General features: G+C 45.6%; 6 protein-coding genes across 6 annotated transcripts; 4 read left to right on the forward strand and 2 right to left on the reverse strand.

Annotated features, from left to right (window-relative positions):
* On the forward strand, window positions 1-903 carry N7520_003620 (Aldo/keto reductase; the record flags this gene model as incomplete). Its single annotated transcript, XM_057137555.1, has 1 exon — window positions 1-903. One exon carries the CDS (start codon window positions 1-3, stop codon window positions 901-903), a length of 903 nt encoding a protein of 300 aa, XP_056998020.1.
* Window positions 904-2987: 2084 nt separating this feature from the next.
* Window positions 2988-4667, forward strand: N7520_003621 (uncharacterized protein; the record flags this gene model as incomplete). The annotated part of the gene is made up of 1 exon (XM_057137556.1): window positions 2988-4667. The coding sequence occupies one exon, from the start codon at window positions 2988-2990 to the stop codon at window positions 4665-4667; it is 1680 nt and encodes a 559-aa protein (XP_056998021.1).
* Window positions 4668-5792: 1125 nt separating this feature from the next.
* Window positions 5793-7118, reverse strand: N7520_003622 (FAD-dependent oxidoreductase; the record flags this gene model as incomplete). Its single annotated transcript, XM_057137557.1, has 1 exon — window positions 5793-7118. The coding sequence occupies one exon, from the start codon at window positions 7116-7118 to the stop codon at window positions 5793-5795; it is 1326 nt and encodes a 441-aa protein (XP_056998022.1).
* A 612-nt stretch (window positions 7119-7730) lies between these two features.
* On the forward strand, window positions 7731-9825 carry N7520_003623 (fungal specific transcription factor domain-containing protein; the record flags this gene model as incomplete). Its single annotated transcript, XM_057137558.1, is given in 4 exon segments — window positions 7731-8154; window positions 8165-8949; window positions 9008-9234; window positions 9279-9825. Coding segments are annotated over 4 exon segments (1983 nt in total), but the record flags the coding sequence as incomplete, so codon positions are not given.
* Window positions 9826-10605: 780 nt separating this feature from the next.
* Window positions 10606-12780, reverse strand: N7520_003624 (uncharacterized protein; the record flags this gene model as incomplete). The annotated part of the gene is made up of 1 exon (XM_057137559.1): window positions 10606-12780. The coding sequence occupies one exon, from the start codon at window positions 12778-12780 to the stop codon at window positions 10606-10608; it is 2175 nt and encodes a 724-aa protein (XP_056998024.1).
* Window positions 12781-21249: 8469 nt separating this feature from the next.
* N7520_003625 (mannosyltransferase -domain-containing protein) lies at window positions 21250-22719 on the forward strand (the record flags this gene model as incomplete). The annotated part of the gene is made up of 1 exon (XM_057137560.1): window positions 21250-22719. The coding sequence occupies one exon, from the start codon at window positions 21250-21252 to the stop codon at window positions 22717-22719; it is 1470 nt and encodes a 489-aa protein (XP_056998025.1).
* Between the last annotated feature and the right edge of the window lie 119 nt (window positions 22720-22838).

The raw sequence follows: 22838 nt of genomic DNA on the forward strand, positions 1-22838 counted from the left end.
ATGAAATCCCGTCAGAATCGAGACGAGATTGTGCTTGCGATCAAATACACGGCCCCATTCCCATATGAACAAAGGGAGAAAATCCAAGTTGACTTTGGCGGCAACGGGACTAAATCACTTCGCCTCTCTCTTGAGGCGTCCCTCAAAAAGCTCGGAACAACTTATATCGATATCTTCTATGTTCACTGGTGGGACTTTACCGTCAGTATTCCAGAATTTATGCGTACTCTGGACGATCTCGCCGCCGCTGGAAAGATTTTGCATCTTGGAATCTCCGACACCCCAGCCTGGGTTGTTTCGAAGGCAAATGAATACGCTCGCTGTCATGGCCTCCGCCAATTCGTGGTTTACCAGGGCTTATGGAATGCGGGTACCCGCGACTTCGAACGTGATATCCTCCCTATGTGCTGCGCCGAGGGTATGGCAGTGGTTCTATACGGGACATTGGGACAAGGCCGCTTTCAGACCAAAGCAGCATTTCAGGAACGCGAAAAAACCAATCCTGGTCGCACTGGACCACCGATCAATGAGCACGACAAGGCAATCTCATCGGCTCTCGAGGAGGTCGCCAACGCTCGAAGCACCGATATCGCAAGTGTGGCTCTTGCGTATATCAGGAGCAAAGCACCCTACATTTTTCCACTTATTGGCGGCCGTAAAGTGGAACACCTCAGAGGAAACATTGCAGCTCTGGAATTGACTTTGAGTGAAGACGACGCGAAAGAGATTGAAAAGGCTTACTACTTTGACCATGGGTTTCCGCATACTTTCCTTAGTGGTAGTAGGTTTGGCCAAGGTACTCCTAGAGGTGCTTTCGGACCTCGCGATGTCTTTTTAAGTGACCAGATGGGCCACCTCGACTGGGTTCAGGCGGAGAGGTCACTTGACTCCTACTACAGTTGAAGTGTCAAAAGACATCGATGATTCTTGTTCAGAGATATCAAGGATTCATCTCACGACAGTCTATGGACCTGCAAAATAATGTCTCATGGCATCATAGCATCCTTAGCATAAGAGAAAAATTACTATAGGATTTTCCCGAGTTCTTATCTTTGATCGTTTGAGTACACATTACACGTTTTGTTCCACTGCAATGCCTCGTTTCTCATAAGCAATAATGTAGCTCAATATCCACACCTATACTACTCTAGAACATATGGTTTTTTTGCAGCATCTTATTGGTCAGTTTGCTGCAAATGTGGGTCTTCATATTTGCCTTTTGCTCCTTTCAATAAGCCTCGCTAGCTTTACTCAGGTAATTTATCATCGGAATTATACTGATGCCGCGCGGAAGCGCGGCCGGCTGGCTTGTAGTATACTAGTAGTATACTAGCTTCTAATGGGCGGAAAGAGAAGTAAATAGCAGAGGAAGAAGACTCCAATTATTAAAGCCTATGATTATAAGAAAGACATTTCCTTCTAGCGCCATTATCTGTTCATCAAAGGAGCTATAAGATGCTAATCTAGGTCTTTAATATTGGTTATAAGCTTTTCTTTTGTCCTTTTTAGCATACAATAAATGAAAATTCTCCAAGCTAGTATATCTTAAAGTATCTGTATTCTCATCTACCACGTAGACCTAGGAAGTTCGCGAGACAAAGGCGGAACTTTGGCGCCTAAAATTAGGCATTTTCAGTCGCAAATCTTTCTTTTATCTACAAAGAAGTTGTCGTTAGTCGAACAAGATTAAAATCTTAGTCTTGACGAAATATTTCTTTCCGTATCTCCTATGCAATAACATCTTGAGGCGCATGTCTTTCATATAGTATCGAAAGCTACGCAATGTAATTACACACAACCACAATCTATTACCACAAGCCACATATTTGACCTCAATGTTCTTTTCACATAAAACAAGCGAACATGTATGGTATCATCACATGGATTTCCTCGTATCTGGTTCTTGTCTATAAACTCAGGCATAAAATTCAAAATAGGGCCGAGATTTTGGAGATAAGCATGAAAAATTCCATGGCTCCTCAGAAATCCGAATTTGAGCATCTTTCTTGATAACTTTGTTTGGCCTATGTTTGTTCGTTTATTGGCGTCTAGTACCGCCCGATGAAATTATTCGGCATCTTTATTACCGGATATAGCATTCCCTTGTATTTGATAGTAGCCATTGTTTATGCATCAAAGAAAGTACAAGCGCAGACAGATAAGTGTGAGCGCGTGGCGCTGAAGGATCAGAGGAGAAGTGGATAAAAGAACGTAGGAGTACGTACAGAATAAGGAACAACCAGAACTGTATTGTGAGAGGTTAAATAGAAGAAGAAAGAGGAAGAGAGAGAAGTAACCACATGGGCAGTCACCTAAACTCTGATTGAAAGCCAACCCACCGTCTGAGCGTTCAGTGATGTTGTTTGGCTGCTCATCCATTTCCTAGCCGACCAACCGAGCCGACCAACCGATCATGCAGGACGCCAAGTGCTAAAACCTATGCTACTAGCTCTCTTTGGAATTACCGCCGAGACTAAATTCGTAGCTAAGCTTCTCTGGGGTTCTGACAGCGCGTCGTCAAAATACAGGGCTGATTCACAATCAGCCACAGGCATGGCGCAAAACTTCTAATTGAAAAGTCTAAAGACTGAGATGAAAATTTATTAGGCTTCTTGCTTGGGACAGAGGCTATCGGAGTTTGTGACCTTCAACAATTCCAGCGTCGCAGTGTGATAGACTGTAACATTTGAATGGTCAGAGATAGTCGAAATTGATCCATGCGGATAATGCGATTCAGAGTCAAAAGCTCCCAGAGATCATTCAACCTCAAGAATCCCCCGATTATTCCAAATTTTGTCTGACAGGGATATAATGATGTCGCAATATCACTATAATCTAACGATTTTCAGGTTCACATGTTAGAAGCGGGGATTCAGGTCAGTATAAAAGATAGCCTATTCCAACTTTCGTTCATCTAAGTGTTGGAAGACGCTATCTCACTCATTTGATACTAAATGAGTCTTTCTCAATCGGCGCCCAATAACACAATGTCGGAGACTGTGGAGTATCAAGGAGATGAACGGATACGACAGGATAGTTCGGGCCTTGCTCCCGAGAAGCCAATTGCTCGCTGCATTGAACGGACATCCGAGGTCATCATGGCCGACAATGCGAAGCAGGGCGCCGACCTGGAAAAGCAGATGACATTGGGTCGAGCCCTCAAACTTTATCCCAAGGCTGTGTTCTGGTCGATCGTTCTATCGACTGCCTTGGTGATGGAAGGTTATGATACCCTTCTGATAGCCAACTTCTATGCGTTACCCAGATTCAGCGAGAAATATGGCACCTTAGATACGGGAACTGGAGAATACAAAGTATCAGCTCCATGGCGCTCTGGTTTGTCCGATGGTGCTGCCGTCGGTGAAATCATTGGACTTTTCTTGACCGGTTACATTTCGGAGCGCATCGGTTATCGCAAGACAATTCTCGGGGCTTTGATCACGATCACCGGATTCATCTTCATTGTTTTCTTTGCTGTGGACGTCAAGATGCTTCTAATTGGTGAGATACTTTGTGGTTTGCCGTGGGGTGTGTTCCAAACAATTACGACTGCGTATGCTTCCGAGGTGTGCCCGGTTAGTCTGAGGGCATACTTAACGACTTACAACAATTTGTGCTGGGTTATCGGTCATTTTATCGCCTCTGGAGTACTCCGTGGAATGGTCGACAACACTACGGCCGACGCCTATCGTATTCCCTTTGGAATCCAGTGGATATGGCCACCAATCCTCATTGTCGGTGTTTATTTCGCACCCGAGTCCCCTTGGTGGTTGATTCGTAAGGGTCGGGTGGAAGAGGCCAAACGTTCATTGTTGAGGCTCACAACTACAAATGATCCGGAATTTGACGTCGACAAAACCCTCGCGATGATGCAGCACACGAATCAACTGGAACAGGAGATCTCTTCCGGTACCAGTTATCTTGACTGCTTCAAAGGAGTGGATCTTCGCCGAACTGAGATCTGTACCGCTGCTTGGGTGGCCCAAAGTATCTGCGGGTCAACGTTCATAGGCTACTCAACCACTTTTTTCGAACAAGCTGGACTTCCTACCGTGGACGCCTTCGATATGTCAATAGCACAATACGCCATCGCAGGGATTGGCACCATTCTGTCATGGTGGGTCATGACTTACGTTGGCCGGCGGAGAATTTACCTCTTTGGAACAGCGACAATGTGTATTATTCTTTTCATTGTCGGCATGCTCGGCATTGCCCCCGCAAGCAACAAGGCGGGATCATGGGCTATCGGCTCAATGATTCTCGTTTTTGCCTTTGTATACGACTCTACGGTTGGCCCCGTATGCTACTCTCTCGTTGCTGAGATGTCGTCTACAAGACTACGAGCTAAGACGATCGTCATTGCGCGCAACTTTTACAACATAGCAGGGCTTGTTACAAACGTCCTTATAAACTATCAACTAACTTCCACCGCGTGGAATTGGGGCGCAAAGGCCGCTTTTTTCTGGCTTGGATTGTGCTTCTTATGTTTTGTTTGGTCTTTTTTCCGATTGCCTGAGCCAAAGGGCAGAAGCTACAGTGAACTCGACATTCTTTTCGATCAAAGGGTTCCTGCGCGCCAGTTCAAACACACAAAAGTTGATCCTTTCCAGGCGAAGCAAGTTTCGGTTATCGAAAGCAAGGCAAATGGGAATATGGATGTTGTTTGAGGCTGCTGAACTATAATAGTAGGTAGTTCCTTGACTGGTTTTCAAGTCTTACAAATACTACTCTGGTACATTTGAATTTTTATTGACCGGGATCATATACTGTTTTTGTATATATGGATAATGCTGAGTGCCATTCTGGGCCTTCAGTGAGATCAGCCATGACTAGAATAATTTTTTTGAGTTATAAGAAAATTCAGTAGGTATAGCTGCCTAAATCACTAGGATCGCCATTACCTGCTATGCTAAAGAAAGTCTCCCTGCACCCACTACACCTGACCGACAAAATTCCTTGCTTCTAAGTTTTTCCGTGGACGCGTCGGTCGCGAGTACAATTCCGTACATCTCATCCCCGCCGAAGGTGGCGTTGTCCTCGGGGCACAATTTCCAATTGGCCAGCTCCATGCGGAAATTTACTCCCTGACAATAAAATATGCCCTTACAATTATTTCGCAGGTTTAAGCATGTTTAAGATATTTACATATTCGCAGATCTCCGAAGTTCATTGCGAAAATTTGCGGAGCGCAGAGGATAAATTCGCAGGTCCTTGCGAACGTGCCGCAGCCTGATCAGGCTCATATCGCGCGGCATAGATTCTTCGTAAACAGTCTTTTGGATTTCGCTCAGGAAGCTCCACCTTGACGAAACAGTCTACAATGATGGCTGATTACTTTTTGGAAAAAAAAAAAAACTCCGGTGTTTGGAGTTTGCATCATTTGGATCATTTACCATGGACCATATGCATGAGTATCTAGGTTTTCGAGACTGGTGATTTCTTCTCATTGGCATGGTGAATAAAGTAAAATATCAGCTTACTAATCTATTGATCCTCTTGTGCAGGGCTGTCATAGACTTCTGTATCCGATGATCTTCGGAATTTTCCTATCCTTTATCTCCGTCTAGCACTAAACCGCCCTCACAAAATAAACTCACTCCCCTTTCCTTCTGAACTCCGCTCACCCCGACCGAACCTATTTCGAGAGATGGCCAATTTACTACTCGCAAGCCGTCGAACTATCCGTCCTCTATATTCGGTTCTTGGGCTAATTAGGAGTAACAAGAAGCCAGATAGCTAGCAGATGAATTGGAACTTGGAATCAACACAAATGGACTGCTGCTCGAAGAATCTTATCTGCCACCAGAGGTCTTCACATCATAAAGAAGTTCGTCATGTTCTCCATCCACGAATCCGAGGACGTTCTCAACTGCATTCTCACTGAAAAGCACTGCTTCGCTCTCCGCGCTGCGCCGGATCAGGTCCCGACCGCGCTCAAACATTTCCTTCTCATATAACGATAGAGCCTCTTCCAAAGTGGCTTCATGAACACTTGCAAGATTCAGATCCGTGCCACATACCTCGAAGATTCGGTTGTATAGTAATACAGCGTCATACATGGCGCAATTCACCCCTTCACCCACAAATGGCGTTGATAGATGCGCTGCATCTCCGAGTAGAGTCACACCTGGAGCCACATCGCGTTTCCAACCAACCTCTTCTGGCCTCAGGTAGTGCAAACTCCAGGCACGGAATGGCCCTTCCGCATTTGAGGCAATAGATTTGAGACATGGAGCCCAGTTTGCGTAGAACTTATCGGAAGATAGCATCAGCTGTCGCACAGCTTCTGACTTTTCCATCGCACTGCCATTGCGGTGTTCGTAGAAGTCTTCAGCAACGACAACCCCAAAGTACATTCTGTATGTACCATCAGCCACTTGCTGTAATGTTAAGCTCCTGCTTGGACCCATGGCCATCATCATTCCCGGGCCGGCCAACTCGCAGGCTGCTTTGTAACTCTCGTTGCCGTGCGAAATCTTGCCTTCGATGTACATCTTTCCAGAATAGATTGGCTGGGCTGTCGAGATCTGTAAATTACAACCGTGACTTAGAATTATAGTCCCTGTTGATTCTGAGTTGTGAAGACCTACCAAAGAACGGACTTTGCTCCAACCCCCGTCAGCTCCAACAATTAGCTTGAACCCAGTAGCTGAGTTGCCGTTGGTGAAATGAACGATTTGACCATTACCCACGACGGCGGGGCTCTTTGTTTTTTCCTCCTCAATAAAGGACACACCGTGACCCCACTGGATCTTGTGCGCGGGTATAGAGCTAAGTAGAAGCTGCCGTAGCTGCAGGCGGTCTATCTCCGGTGCGTCGCGGCCGTCACCAAAGTGCCCAACTGTCTCTCCAGAAGATCTAACAATATGTATGCGCGAGGCATCCCAGCGTGCGTAGACTGCGTTAAATTCATCGAATAATCCCGCTTCCTTGAGTGCCTGCTGACCTGACGGGCCATGTAGGTCTAGGGAGCCGCCTTGCTGCCATGGGCCCGGTTTTGACGACTCATCACGCTCATAAACAACATAGTCCTTGAGTCCATTCACCTCAAGGAGGCGTGCGAAGAGAAGGCCGCTCGGCCCGGCACCGATAATTGCGATAGAGGCTGGCGGTTGCATAATGGGCGTATCTGAATGAGATAAAAGTGATTGGAAACAAAGCACAGTGGAAAAATTTACACTTCCAAGATATCGGCTTCATATAGACGCGATGTTCGTAATGTTATCATGGAAATCTGTATTGTTCCAGCTCCGGGTTCACCCCCTCTGATTGGTCGAGGCTGGAACCAATCCGGAGCATTCTCCGGAGACGACCAATCGCACTGCACAATTTTCCGACCTCTCCGAATCATTTCATAGACTCCGCCATCTTCGCTCAGATCTTTAAAACATTGGTCAAGAAGCCAAGATTTTTTAGGTAACGACATGGAAGCCGCTGGATATTCTGAGACAGCCCACGGGCCCGGGTTTGCTCGGTTCGCTGTGAGTACGAAGTGCGGACGACGATCGGGAATCTGCGATAACTGACAGAACTAGTGCGACTTCTGTCGAGTAAAGAAGCTCAAGTACTTCGCACCCTTGTATGACCAAATTCAAGGTCCGAAATTTGACTAACGAATTCAAAGATGCTCCAGGGAGTTGCCGAAATGTGGTGGTTGCAAGCCATGGTCAAGTAGCTGCGTTTATTCGCGAGAAGTTTCGTCAATTAACGCGAACGGGAAAAGACCCCATATGACTGAGGCTTCTGATAAAGAAACAAAAATCAGCATTGAAAGTCGCCTAGAAAGCTTAGAGTGCACAGTAAAGTCTCTGACCAGATCTATTGACGGAGCCTTGCATGTCTTGTCCGCAGCGTCCTCACGAAAAGACATAAATAAAATATCGGTTGCACCAAACCAGGCCACTTCGAATGAAGCAGATAGATCCGACTCGGAGCTATACATCGGTCCATCGCATTCTTTCTCTTTTCTTCAAGAGGCGCCTGCTGGGATCAAGCGTCTACCTCCACAAGGTGTTGAAGATTCTCGACAGGATGTTATTTCAGAGATTCACAATATGTCATCGAGTCTGACATCAGCAAGAATGGCAAATCCGATAATTGAGCCAAAAAGCTTTCATATTCCATCGAGATCTGTGGGATATGCCCTCCTTAGCAGTGAGCTCAGTCCGCTTCCTTCATCCTCCTTTGTTGTTGGATCCTTCCACTAACTTCAAACTCGCTTCACTAGAGTTTTTGGAATATTCCCGGCTTGGTGAGCCGTTTTTTTGTTTCCCGTTGGACGAAATACTCAGGCAAATCGTTTTCGAACCTGAAAAGGTTCGAGAGAAAGCATGGATTGTTTCCTTCAACTATATTTTACTTGCTGCCATATCTACGCAGCTTGATGAGCATGAAGGAAACCTCCGAAAGAACTTCCAACTTGCATTAAATGATAGTCGAATATTCCTTGAGCCATCCTTGGCTAACGTGCAGACTTTGGTCTTGCTCGCTGTCCATGGCGAAGACTTTGCTGCGCCCAACATATCATGGATGCTATTAAGTCACGCATGTCGGCAGGCCGAAGCTCTAGGCTTGCAAGTCAGGAAAAGCAGAGACCATTTCGATGAATGGCAGCACAAGCTCTGTTTATTTTGGATGCTCTTCACGCTGGACAAATCTTGTGCGCTGGCATTTGGTCGGCCTGCCTTCTTGCCATTTTCCCTGTACCGTCATCTTCCGCTGCCAGATGAAATATTTATGCGCAAATTCAGTCCCCATGACACGGAGGGCCTCGGTGATCAGCGGCCGAAATCTCATAATTCCGATTTTGGCGCCTTGATGTTCAAAAACACCATTGAGCTGGCTAAGTTGACGAGCGAAGTTTTAGATGTTCTGGGGGTGGCAAACTCAGATAAATCCAAGGATAAGACAAGGTCAAAGTTAGAAGATTGGTTCTCAAAAACGAATATGGTAAGAGTCACACTGTTTCGGCCATTTGGGAAACCGAAAAGCTAATTCATAAATTTAGACCTTGACACACGCCTTAGAGAATGCGCGAGGATCAACAGAGACAAATCAATTTCATGAAATGGAGTTGGGAATCAATAGTGCTAAATTTCAATACTTGCATTTACTAACACTATTACTGAAGGGGGATGTGTCCTCAAATGTGCGGCTATCATGTGCTCGCGAAGCAATTGCCTTGCTCCCATCATTGGTATCGAACTGGGGCTCAGTATATAACGGAGTTGTTTGGTATGAGAATATTTCTCCATTTTTAGACCCTGCTAACCGCGTAGGCAACTTCTCTATTATCCCTTCGCCCCTTTTCTCGTTGTTTTCGAGAACATAGTACACCGGCCTAGCCACTCCCAGAAACATGAAAATGATTTGCGTTTATTGGCTATTACAGTAAACTACTTTGCCGATATGAGGCCCCAGATGCGGCTTCTTGCCGACTTATGCTCCAAACTCCAACATACTGCGGCTGTTTTCCTCCAGTTGGCTCAATCCCATGTCCGCCATTGTTACTCTACAAAGCCAACACAGAATGCAGTCCTTTTATCCCAGCAACCGAAAAGTTCAAGGGCTGATGAGCAGGCCACACAGACATGGAATGATCTAATTGATATTGCCTTGGATGATCAAGAACTCATTAACTATTTGAGTTGCCTACCGGTCGACATGAATTCTACGTCTCGAATACTTGAAACTGAGCTTCACGTTCCCCAATCCCATCGTCCAAACCGCGCGGAGAACATGAGTCCAACATACTCTCAACAGCCGATATCGGACTGTACTTTTGGTTGGTTCTTATGGGATGACTATTACGGCAGTTCCAATTTAAGGTTTGAATGATGTTCCGTCTAGTAAATAATGAAGAATGTCATGCAACTTCTTATAATGCAATATTTAACATTGGCTTCCATGTCTCACACAGAAGCTATCTCAAGCCTCTCGAGAGAAATATAAATATCCGTGTACATTGATCTGCAAACAAATCAAGAGAAATATTCCACAACCTCAGGAGGTAGAAGCACACGGCTGAGAGGGGAGAGCACTGATCCAACGTTCCGGTCTCGAGACAAAATGCTTTTAACCACATATATTGATCCGATGACTTGACTGAAGACCGAAACATGATGGTTTCGATATGCAGATGATTCTTCAGTGCTTGATGGCCCAGTATACCAGCTTTGTGGACATGCTTCATCGTAACAATCCACTGCCTCCCCCATTTTGAGTTTTGGGCTCAAAGACGATGTTCTCCCTCAAGGGAAAGTCCTCTATAGAGATAGTCCAGTCTCGTTGCACTGGTAGCCATCTTGATCGAAATCAGAAAGTATACAAAGATCATTTGTAGGTTGCTCATGCTATCTCACATTATAGTAAAAGTTTTACTCGTTCCAATCAGCAAGACGCCATTATCCAACTTAATATTAGGGAATCGAAACAAGACATTTATAAGAATGAGGAGTGGTCGCCCGCTCGTGGGCTTCGCCATCAACCTAAATAACCATGACCTTATCGGTCTTGCACATTAAGTATCCAAAAATTGAGTGAAAATCCTCTACAAACAATAAAATATGACGGACACGGGTATTTAGCAAGCAAAAGAAAGACGCACTACTGCGCCAGAGCACTGACAGCGGGACAAGCCAAGATTGTCACAACGCTTGTCACATAGACTGTCGGGGTGACCTCTGGGTTATTGTTCGTTCCAACATCGATGGTAGTGGCATGCGGGGAAGGCGTCTCTGCTGAAACCAGGATCACGGTATAGGTCTCCTCGGATTTAGAAGTCACATAGGTGGTTTTTTCAGAGGACGGACAGTCATCGACGTCGTATGGACAAGCAGTAATGGTGTGAGCTCGAAAAGTGGAGCCGGTGGAGGTAGTGAAGGAGTAAAAATTGGTTTCGGTGGGAATCACCTGGGTGATTGTCGAGGGAGTCTTTTCGGCATAAGGGCAATCCTTCACCGTAGAAGCACATTTGTGAACCGTCGAAAATTCAGTTGTATACATCGTCTCAGTGTATATACTCTCCGCTGATGCAGTGTCACTGGGGGCCTCTCCTGCGATATATGTGGTGACAGGGTAAACGGTGGTGCCGGTGGCGATCACCTGGGTGATTGTCGAGGGCGTCTTTTCGGCATAAAGACAATCTTTGACTGTAGATGCACATTTGTAGATTTTTGAAAGTTCAGTTGTGTACAGAGTTTCAGTGGTAAAAGAGGCCGCTGGTGGAGGGCCACTGGGGGTCTCTCCTGCGGTGGAGGTGGTGACAGGGTAAACGGTGGTGCCGGTGGCGACCACCTGGGTCGCTACCGAGGGAGTCTTTTCGGCATAAGGACAATCCTTCACAGTGGGAGCACATTTGTAGATAGTTGAAACTTCAGTTGTATACAGAGTTTCGGTTGTGAGAGTGATTGGTGGAACAATGCCCGTTGGGTTGTTTTCGATAGTGTGTGTAGTCTGAATATGACTCGGGATGCCTGATGGAATGTTGTCGTAAGGTGGGCTCACTGAATTGGCAAAAGAGGGAGATTCAGATGCCGGAGGGGGCGAGTGAGATTTGAGGAAAGGAGTTCCCGGAGAACTCACGACATAGGTTGAGGATGAGATTGACGGCGCACTTGTGGAAGATTTCGGCAGCGGCACTGATGAAATCGGTGATGAAGAGGATAAATGGAACACCGAAGAGCTAGGTCGAACAGAGTCTGAAAAGGCGATATAACTTGAAGTAAAAGCAGTCGGTGGTGAGGAAGATTGATAAGCCACCGAAGAGCTAGAGTGAATATAAACTGGTACTCCTGTAGGACTTGAGGGAGAAGCCTCCGGCGACACGGAAGATAAATGCGGCACTGGAGAGCTAGAGCGAATAGGGGCCGAGGCTACTTCAGAGTTTGAAGGAGAGGCAATTCGCGATGAAGAGGATGGATGAGCCACCGAAGAGCTAGAGTGGATAGGGACTGAAGCTGCCGCAGAGCTTGAAGAAGGGACTGGCGATGAGGAAAATAGCTGATATACTGATGAGCTAGACCGAATAGCCGCCGAGGCTGCTGTAGAGCTTGACTGAGAGGCGATTGGCGACGACAAAGATAGATGAGCCATTGAAGAGCTAAAGCGAACAGACATTGATACTGCAGCAGAACTCGGCGGAGAAGCGATAGGAGTTGAGTAAGAGAGTGCCACGGAGCTTGAGGCTATTCCTGGAGTGGGAGTAGGAGTAGGATTTGGCGTCGGCGTCGGCGTCGAAACAATCACGGTCGAGGTATATAAGACGGTGTAGTCCACAGTCGTGACCTCAACCGAAGTCTCTGTGGATATCGACGTGATCGTTTCCAAACAGGGATTAGTAGTAAATACCTCCAGTAGCGCCTGAGAACTAGTAGCCGGGACGATTGTAGGCGTGCCGCTGAGCATATAGCATTCGGAAAAGGGGCCTATGGTGGACATCCAAATTCCGCTACAAGAGAGCTCGGTACACCATTCGTAACAAATTGCCCATGGCACGTTGACATATGCCCGAATTGTGGAAGCCCCTCCCAAAGTGGCGGAAGATGCACAGTTCGCCGAATAGTAAAGTGAGCCTGCAGCCCAGACGGAGTTGGTGCATGATTCGTGTGGAGCGCTGCCAAGGGTGCAGATCGTTTCAGTAGTGGTGATTGCATATGTGCTTGTGATTGTCTGAGAAACGGTACTCTGACTTGTTTCAGTAATCGTCGTTAAAGACGTAGCTTCTGTGATGTCTAGAAAGCCCCAGAGGAGGATGGTGATGCAGGTAAGAAAGGCCCTCATGTTGACCAAGGATCGATAAAGAAACGAGCGTGGATGAAATCAATACTAGTAAAGAAAGGAGTAGATGTGTCTGTTTATAACCTTGAAAAAGGCGAAATGAGCCCTTCAATCTCTTGTCATAGCGCCACCGTCGCCTGTCCTATCCTAGAGTCTGTATTGTGGAACGTTGTGGGTCCACTTTGGGAGCGAACAGCTCAACGACCCACTATTTGAAAGGGAAAATCAAGACTGGCCATTTTTGCCGGTGGAACAGCCGGGGTATACAATAATAACAAACCAACTCCTAAGGGGGACTTTTTGATTTTTTATATAGTCAGCCAGCCACTGAGTCCACCCTAACAAAGACCCACCTTTGAAAGTATTCCAAGGTTGCTTTGTTGTTCAGAGAATAGAAATGGGAAGCAGTGCCGGCACAACAATAATCCCTGGAGCTACCGGGCCTGCCGACATTCGAGAACTGGTCTACGCCACAACCACCACTAGTACCTGCATTAGCTTGATATATTTGTATGTCCGATTCTGTAAGCACGGGCTCTACGGATCCTTCCGCAATGTGTATTCCCATCGGACACATACATATAAATATATGATGGCCCATTGGTTTAACACTATTTGCAATTTTTCGGAATTCCCAAATTATTGCCCTCAGAAGCAAGGGAATGGAGGAAATGAATGAGGTTGAACGAACAGGGCTAGGCTGACAGGAGAAATTTGAAATTCTTCTTTATGTCAAGATGCTAGCACTTAGACAGCTTTGATGAAAACAGAAGGGCTTGTTGGATAAAGTAGGCTTCAGAATTCAACTAGAAAGCCTAGATTCAGTGACTAATAGTGGCTAGTAGGCGTCGGAAGTGACAAGAATAGAACGCGACCATGCGAAATCATTCACCGCCTTTCAACACGAGCGAGTGCTGGGTGAGCGCGCAATAAATAGGGGTGGCCCATATATGAGGTAGTTCCCCTAACTCTGTGGAGAAGGTTATGCGAAAGGAATCGCAGAGTGGTTAATTGAATGAAGCCGCCCTCATTACGGCCACAGTCTATAAGACACTCCGTTCGCATAGAGAAAGCTGCGCAGAAAATAACTTAATCACGGGAATCACAATAGCACACATTGTACGGTTCCTTCAACCAAGGAGGCGAAACAGGGTAAGCCATAAAATTTGCAGTATCTTGAAACAAAGTACCTTTCTAGTTAGCATTACCATTTTTTTTTTTGATAAACAGCGGTAAACCCTTTTTCTCTCCAAGAAGCACTTCACCTCGATTGCTCATCAGCTGAAGCCGCGACCTTGCTTTCGGTATGTTGATGCTAGGTTGGCCATACTAGCCAGCGTGTCAGGATGGTTCTCGCCGAGCTTCTTCTTGCGAGTCTCCAATAGCAGGAAGACTACCTAGTATTTCCCGTGTCTCTTCAAAATGCCATTAAGAGCCCGCCCTTGGGCCTCTTCGTTCATTAAACGATCCTTCTCACTAATAGCATCTACAAGACACAACGTATCGCAAATTCTGACATGTTTCATTCACCAGTTCCAGGAAGGGATAGGGTCGATAGCAGAGCTTCAAAACGCGAAAAGAGACGGTTACGTGAATGATCTTTAGGGGCACAGTTTCATCTTATATAAATAATTGAAGTCAGCCTTTCATTTAAAATGACCGTGGAGCACAATTCGTCGAGGGGTGCATCACCTGGAATAGTAATAACCTTTTAAGGGTGAAATTTGAGCCATGACTGAAGAGGCAGATTAACGTCCTAATCCCCAATCGCTCCTCGGTACCGCTATTTAGCCTGAAATCTCTTCGTTATCTATAAAAGTGTCATGTCCTACCCTGCCTGATCTATGGAGAGCGCGGTGAATTTGAGCAATATAAGTGGTATAAGTAGTCATAGGATTTTTGCATATTATGTTAAAACAAGTTCAACCGTCAGATCTTGATCAACCTAAGCCCAAAACACTTTACAAAAGTAACTGTTTCATGAGACTACTTCATTTCCTGTTTTTGTTGCTCACTTTTCATCTCTTATGATCGATTCTACGTGAAGAATTCACTAAAAAATGATACGTAGCTTTGTTTTCATGTGAAGTAGAGAATTTTCATTACAAAATTTTCAATTGACCCGGGCTAAAAATGCACCCAACTCCAGATTGGATTATACGCATTGTAATAACGCGCCCAAAGGAAAGATTCATTATAGGAAGGGGAAGGGCACGTCAGCTTCTTACGCACTTGCAGGGGATTCAGGTGCAAGACAGTATTGTTGAAGGCTTCAGGTTAAGAGTAGGGCGGCAAGAGAAGATTCCTAGACGAGTTAAATATCAGCAAAAACAAAAACATACAACAGTCAGGATTCGCATGTGGTCACCCACCATACTACTAACTAACCGGCGTGTGGCTTAAGTACGGCTGAGCGGACGGGAAGCCCTGTTCTCCACACCCTATGGTCGTATGTGCTTGAGATCACTTTAATCTTAATTATATTGTATTCTATAGTGAGAATATAAGGGCGTAAAATATGACATATTAGTGAAAATCACTATCAAGATAGAGTGGGATGTGGAGAAGTAAAACATAATTTCATGTATATATAAATTTGCTTCAATTAATACACGCAGTAATTTCATAAACTATCCAATCGTGCTATGGTGCCATAAATGATAACAAGTCAATAGTTTGAGTATTGCTGTGGTTAGGTTTGTCTGCAGGGTAGGTGTATATATGTAGTAAGGGTATTATTATATTAGCTTAGTAGCATTGATGATTATCTTCCATTTACTATGTGATTTCATAGGTTATGTCCCCATGGCCGCTACTCGCCTCTGTCCATATCCCGAAAATGTTCTGGCTATGCGTAGAACTGCCCGCAGGAGCTCCCTACAAAACCATGTTGAACAGCTCTGTATGCTCTATTGTAGTTGCACGCTTAATCTTACTTAATGCTATCTAATCTAGTAGATTAAGGGTCTATTATTGCAATACTGCAAAGCATGGTTAACTAAGCAAACTATATATCAACAAGAACGACCCTTATATCCGCTTCTGATGCTAGCCAGCTTTTGAATATTTGAAGACCTGAGAATTATTTTCAGCTTCGTTCCTGTCGTATTGATTGTAATCCACAAAAGTGGTCGTCTCTAAATCTTTCCCTGCCCTATCAAGCTCATAGTAACCTACGTGTGGGGTATCGCAGGCATATACGACTCTTTCGTATCGTAGCGTGATTAGTCTAGGTAAAGAGTGAAAGATCCGCTCTATTAAGGGCCATAAGCCTACGGAATGTCTCCTTATATCCCGTTATGCTAGCAAACGGGAGCATCTATCACCTCTAGCCCCAAATTCCAGGTATACTTAAGTTGGTCAAACCTGGAAAATGTCCGGGTCCGAGGAGCGTCGGCTATAATACTTAGAGGAAAGAAAAGACTAGCAGGCTTCAGCCAAAGAATATTAGTTTTATGTCAAGATATCTTGGATTCCCATTCACCCCACTTCTCGGTTACCCTTTTACATGAAGCAGAGCTGCTGTCCTGATCACGCCTATGGACCCCTTAAATAGCAAGTGCAGCCAGGACATCTTGTTTCCCATTCTTTCTTGCAATATCATGGATACTTTCGCCGTTGCAATCCCCAATAGAAAAGTCCACATTTGGAGTCTCAGTGAGCAATTGTATGATATGCAATTTTTATCTTTGTGCGGCGTAAAAAATAGCTGTTCTACCTTTATCATCCGGCAAATTAGCATCAATGTCTCCAGTTTTCAACAATCTTTCCACAGTTTGCCAATCATCTATGACAATAGCATGCATCAGAGGGGGTTTTCCATGCGCGTCTTGTGAATTGACATTGACTCGCGAAGTGCGTAGAAGAACTTCCACGAGCTGAACAAGACGATTTTTTGCGGCCCAACTCAGAGGGCTACTCTCCCCTGTCAAAGCCATAAAGCCCCCTCCCACGTTCATTCACATTTGCTCAAACTCAAATCGGGCCATCATCAATCGCCTCTTTTTCTGTTGCTCCAGTAACATGAGTTGCATTTGATAGTCTTGCAGGGCATGATTCTGCGGCATACCGGGCTCCAGAGGTAACCTGAGTGAATTTCTGCAGGCGGACTAATTGGGGATTTTTTTTTTTGCCAGTTGAAGTGCTGGAGAATGGGAGAAAGATTTTGTTTGCTTTTCCTGTGTCTGAGCTAGTTTTGCGCGGAGATGGCTCGTCCAGTTCATTGGAGAAGCATGAAATGAAGCTCTCGAATGCTAGGCTCTTCCATATCCCGAATTTAAGGGCGCCCCAGAGCGTTGCATTAGCAAAGCCTTTGTTAGCCCACTCCTTTAACAAGAATTGATCGGTAGACACCTGAGGAAATCCCTCCAATGTTTCTTTCACCACTTCCCTCGGTGGGGTCTGTTGGGAGGGTAGAAGAGATGCTTGACAAAACAGAAGTTGCGAGACTTGAGGCACACCAGTATCATCCGGGCCCAGATCGCTTTCTCTACCAGAGATTCTGCCACGTGAATAAAAAGCCTCAGAGCGTCTGAGCTTGGGTCACGTTGGAAAAAGTTGCAAAGCAACACCCAAAGTATTGGCGCAGGGTTGGATCCGGGCGCGATGTCACTATTCAAAACCCATTTAACACCACGGGTCTCATTCGCTCTGATCAATAACGGCAAAATGGAATCACTTGCCTCAAAAGAGCATCGTCACCCAGCCGAATGACGTTTTTGAATACAGATATCAAATGAGCTCCCTTGTTATCAATCAGGAATGAATCTGTAAAAGTCTCCTTAATCAACGTCCGTGCTATGGCCTGGCGTTTATCAGAGGCGATATACTCAAAACTCGCCAGCGGGTGAGAATAGCAGGCCAGTTATATTTGCCACGACCAGTCAAGCTTATATTAGGGCGCTCAGTCAACGTAGCCAATATTTCCAAATTGCCTTTCTCAGCCGCATTCGTGAAGGGTGTCTCGATCTCCCCGTCAATATTGATCATGCAATTTACATCGGCCAAAGGTTTCGGCCCCCCAGACAATAAATGAACTAGTCGAAGACCTGCATTGTGATCGGCCTTGATTGCGAGAAGAAGAGCGTAATCAAAATAAATACGATGCAAATTGAGCTTCTCCGAGCGCCGGACAAAGATAAATCTCTCCCCTTGCTGAAAAGCTGCATTTTCTCGTTTTGAGAATCCGTCTTTCGTAAGAATTTCGATATTATTGGCTTGCAAGTGCTGATATTCGAATGCTTGAGTTCCGATCAAGGAATCTGCGATTGGATCAAAGCTCAGTGAGATAGCAATTTCTAAGCCGCGATGTTGTTCCTCCACTTTGCAGTGCGGCCACAGCAGTTCGACAATTTCGGTATGTTCTCTCAGAATTGCGATTTCGAGACCGCTAGGTCTTTGCTCTTCCATGCGAGCACCTCGAGCAAGCAAAATTCTGTATGCATCAGAATGTCCTCCCTGTACAGCGAACCAGAGAGCGGTGTGCCCGTTGTTGTGAGGGGCATTGACATCGCACCCTTCCTGGACCGCAGACTCTATGTTTTAAAGTCTTCTAATAAGACTCATAATCTCGGCTTTTATATTGATAAGATCTAGAGATTGCTCGACCTTCAGATTCGAGGGACTTCACGAGGCAATCATAATATCTATCCCATCCGCCTAAAGACTCCAACAATAGGTAGCTGAGGGATAGCATTTCCATTACTATAAATTTTGTGGTATGCTCGGTACATAGGATTCAGCTAGCAGATGGTACTTGCCCAATATAATCTGAATACAGCTCGTGAGGGTTTACTACTTCCAGGAAGAAGCGAGTAAATGGATTCCTTCATCATCAAATAGGTTGTAACGCTGAAGTTGTGCCTGAAATAGGGTCGCAAAGTTTTTCGCACTCTATTCCTATCGATCATATCTTAATTTCTGTGTCAGTGCCCCAGGCTTTATCAGAGTGGCTGAGACTCAGCCACAATCGCAGCTACAAGGTTACGGTTGCAAATCATCCCGACACTGAAGTAAATTAGGAATTGAATGAAAGTGGCGTCTAGAACCAACAGAATACAGCAGTCACCTCCTGCTGTTGTTCCAATTGGTTAATCGGTAGTTCATGCTCCGTAGTCCCCGATCCCTCCCCCCCGTAAACGTTAGTCCCCATCTGCCCCAACCCGTTAAGTGCCAATTTGTCCCGTCTCTAATTCCGCGGGACGAAATTAGAGCAAGCAAAAGCGAAAGCGAAAGACGAGTGGATACCCGGCTAAGGGAAAAATGTAAAATTTACGGAGTAGGCTTCCGCAGGACCCAAGACCCGACCCAATTGGGATTTGTGTCGGGTTGGGTCCGGTTCCACTTGGGCCTTGCCGAAGCCTAATCGTAGCCGCCAGTCAAATCGAAATACGCGCAGGGATCCAGAACACAGCAAGATGCTCAAGGTCTGACAGGAATGCGTGAAGACCCATACTTGCCACGTAGCGACCCATGTGTCTGGCACCGGCAAAATGTAATTGTCGCGTGCTTTTAGTAAAGTAAGAAGATTCCTCCAAGGCCTTGGTAGGAGAAATGTCTAACCGGTCCAATTTACAAATTGAGTTATAGAGCCACGGACAGCCAAAAGAGTATAGTGTATATATTAGAAGGAACGCGACATAGATTATTTAGTGCCTAGTAAGCCCATAAGTCACTAAGCTACGGGTTTCCTTAGATATTCTATCAAGGTCGAAAAACGTATACCAATAGAATTGGTCAATGTAATAGGACTAATCAGGTACTTCAATATTCTAGATCCAGCTTATAAATCATATATTATCAATAATAAATAGGGGCCGTCTTTATTTTAGAGTAGATCGCCTATCTTATACTGGATAGCTCTTCGAGTAAATATTATTTGACTCCTGGTGTCTATATACCTATACTAAATACCTCGAGTACGGGTGATTCATTCTGGACGAGAGAAGCCGAGAAAGCAGCGTCGAGAAGCCACAATAGTCCGTCTGTGTATCTAAGAACCACGCCATTCTTTTCTCCCCAATTGACTCACAGATGACCGACTCGGCGTCGTCATCACCCCTGGACTGATCAGTCTGTAGCTGCGCCCCTAAGATGCAAAGTAGTGGTAATGCACTACGGCGCTATCATCTTAGTGGGATCGCTATCCATTAGTCAACTAGGTGACAGTGGGTGAATTCTCATACCAACCTACGAGTTGTGGCTACTGAGGGACGCGCTTCCAGACCTCATAAATCACTTTTAAGCGGGTAACTGAGCGATAACTGCATACAAAATAACCCCTCGAACTGAGGACACTTGTGGCGAACCTGGCTGTTTCCAGACCGCCTGAGGGCTGTTGGCTGTTTCTGACCAGACTGTTGGGCTGTTTGGCCATTGCCATCCGGAGTGGATTGCTGGAACCTTCCAATGGGCGAGAGAGCGTATATTTTGTTCATGCTTCTTCTCCGTCTTTCGCTTTCATCTCTCTATCCTTGATATTCTCGTTAAATATGGACACTTTCTTCCGAGATCATCTTGCCTCGTAACAGCACTAGCGTAACTCGGTCGGGAATTGGGGCAGTATTTGCCGGCGTATTAAAGTTTTTCGAAGGGCCTGATTCTCGGCTAGCGTAAGCCGGACCTCATATTACACCACCCTACAGCTAATAACGTGACCGGAAAGCGGGCTGGACACGTAAGCTAGCTGGACACCTCAAAACACCATATTAGTTAGTAAATGCGATCTTTGACAATCTTGTATATCTAACGCTTAAAGCTTATTTAGTAATTGAAATCAGACGTATATATCAAAGATAGAACTCATAGTATATAAGGAAAGCTTGGCAGTATCCACGTCAAATATCATTCTTACTAAAATGGTTTTGTGGGGTGTCCAGGTAGCTTACGTGTCCAGCCCGCTTTCCGGTGCGCTATAATGTATTTCTTATGCGAATGGCGCACACAAACGAGTTAGCGTACCCTCAAACAACATAGTAAATGCAATACTTACTACTTAAATATCTCAACAACCACATTCTTAAGACGCTCCCCCACTTACCGATAGACATCGATAGTAATATCAACTTTGAGTAAATTGTACCATGATATTATCACGAAACCAAAAATTAAGTTCCTCAGCCTATGAATTGTATCTACCGCAGCCATTATGCATTTAAAATCCTCGAAACTCACTAAAGTCTCGAAATACCAGATAAAACAACTGCAGCTTTAAGGCCAAGTTCCTATAGACCGCTGTTGTTGAGGAGATAACGAGTTGTAATTAATCGCATTTACTATGGTGTTTGAGGGTGCGCCACTCGCTTGTATACGCCACTCTCATGTGAAATAGCTAATGAGAAAGATTTCAGCTGGCTCAAGGCAACCGCGGACATACGATAAACTCACCTCTTACTATGCAGGAAAGCCCCAAAAGCAACTCTGCACAGAAGTATCCTTTTGAGGGTTGTCCTCATTGTCTCTTGATCTATAGACATGAGTTTTCTTAGGGCTTTCCCAGGCTCCCAAGCTTTTCAGGTCATTGCTGGTGCGGGAGCAGCATTAACACTACTTTTTCTGGTTTTGTTGTATTCACCAACATTACAGACTACCTCAGGGGTCTTGCACCTGGGATACAGTACTACAACTGAACAAAAAACCGCGGTCGATCTCAATGATATCAATCTAGTGACAGACCTTTCTATATACTTCTTGGATTACCCGCTCAACCCGCCGTACAAAGACAAATTTGGCGAGCTAGGTCGGCGTGCTCGGATTGTGCGCGATTGGCTAAATTTGGCTGAAAAAGAAGAGGAACCTACGACAAAAGCTTTATATGTCAACGCTGTTGAGCAAGTTGCCATCTCGCTCTTCCCATTCCTAGAGAAACCTCCCGCGCAGCCCACCTCGCCAACCCCGGTAGCAGATCTTCGTGCGTCCTTCCAACCGGGCTCAACTGGAATCGTGATCCCGACCAGTGATAAGACTCTTCGCTTTGCAGCTCACCTAGTCAGCGCGCTACGCTCGGTCCTGAACTCTACTCTACCCATACAGGTCGTCTACGCGGGCGATCGTGACCTCTCACAGGACAATAGGGCGCTTTTGTCTCACCTGGTAGAATTGGGACCGCCCCTTGAGTTCCTCGACATCAACAGCGTCTTCGATAATTCAACTCTAGAACTAGAGTTCGGTGGCTGGGCGATCAAAGCCTTTGCAGCCCTAGGCTCTCACTTTGAGCGAGTCATACTTGCCGATGCTGATGCGGTATTCCTCCAACCACCTGAGGTACTTCTCCAGCATGAGACATTCCTTCGAACCGGCGCACTGCTGTTTCATGACCGGCTGCTCTTTCAGCATGCCTTTGAAGAGCGTCATAAGTGGTGGAAGGATCAGATTCGGCGGCCAAGTCGCATGCTGAACATGTCATTAGTATGGACCGAAGATTATGCTGAGGAGCAGGATTCAGGTCTTGTTGTTCTCGACAAGAGTAGGCTTGATATCCTGGTGGGGCTTTTACATGTGGCCTGGCAGAACTCCTACTCTGTACGCGAAGAGGTCACATATAAGATGACATACGGGGACAAAGAGAGCTGGTGGTTGGGGCTTGAGCTCTCAGGTGCCAACTATGAGTTCTCGAAGCATTACGGAGGAATAATAGGCTGGGAGGAAGTTGACGAGAGAGGAAGATCGAAAGTTTGCAGCTTCGTCATCGCCCATGTTGATGCCCATGATGAATTACTCTGGTATAATGGGGGTCTGTTGAAGAACAAGGCAAGAATCGATATGGCAAACGAGTACGAGGTCCCATCGAAATGGATGATCGATGCCAACTGGCAAAAGGGTGCCACAAAGCAAGATATGAGCTGTATGGTAGGCGCGGAAATCAAAAGTCTTAGCAACGATCAGCTACGGATCCTAGAACGATCAATTGACCTCGCAAAACAAGTCGACGCTGTGGTCCTTTAGAATATAACTATTTCATACCTGATTGGATGATCCGATGGTTCATACGTTGAGATAGAATGTCTCTACGTTTTATTCTATGCATTTCAAACAATAGATAACACAAGTCTAAAATATTCATC

Source organism: Penicillium odoratum (assembly GCF_028828045.1).
Source record: "Penicillium odoratum strain IBT 22623 chromosome Unknown utg000003l_segment0_segment0, whole genome shotgun sequence".
Taxonomy (NCBI): Eukaryota; Fungi; Ascomycota; class Eurotiomycetes; order Eurotiales; family Aspergillaceae; genus Penicillium; species Penicillium odoratum.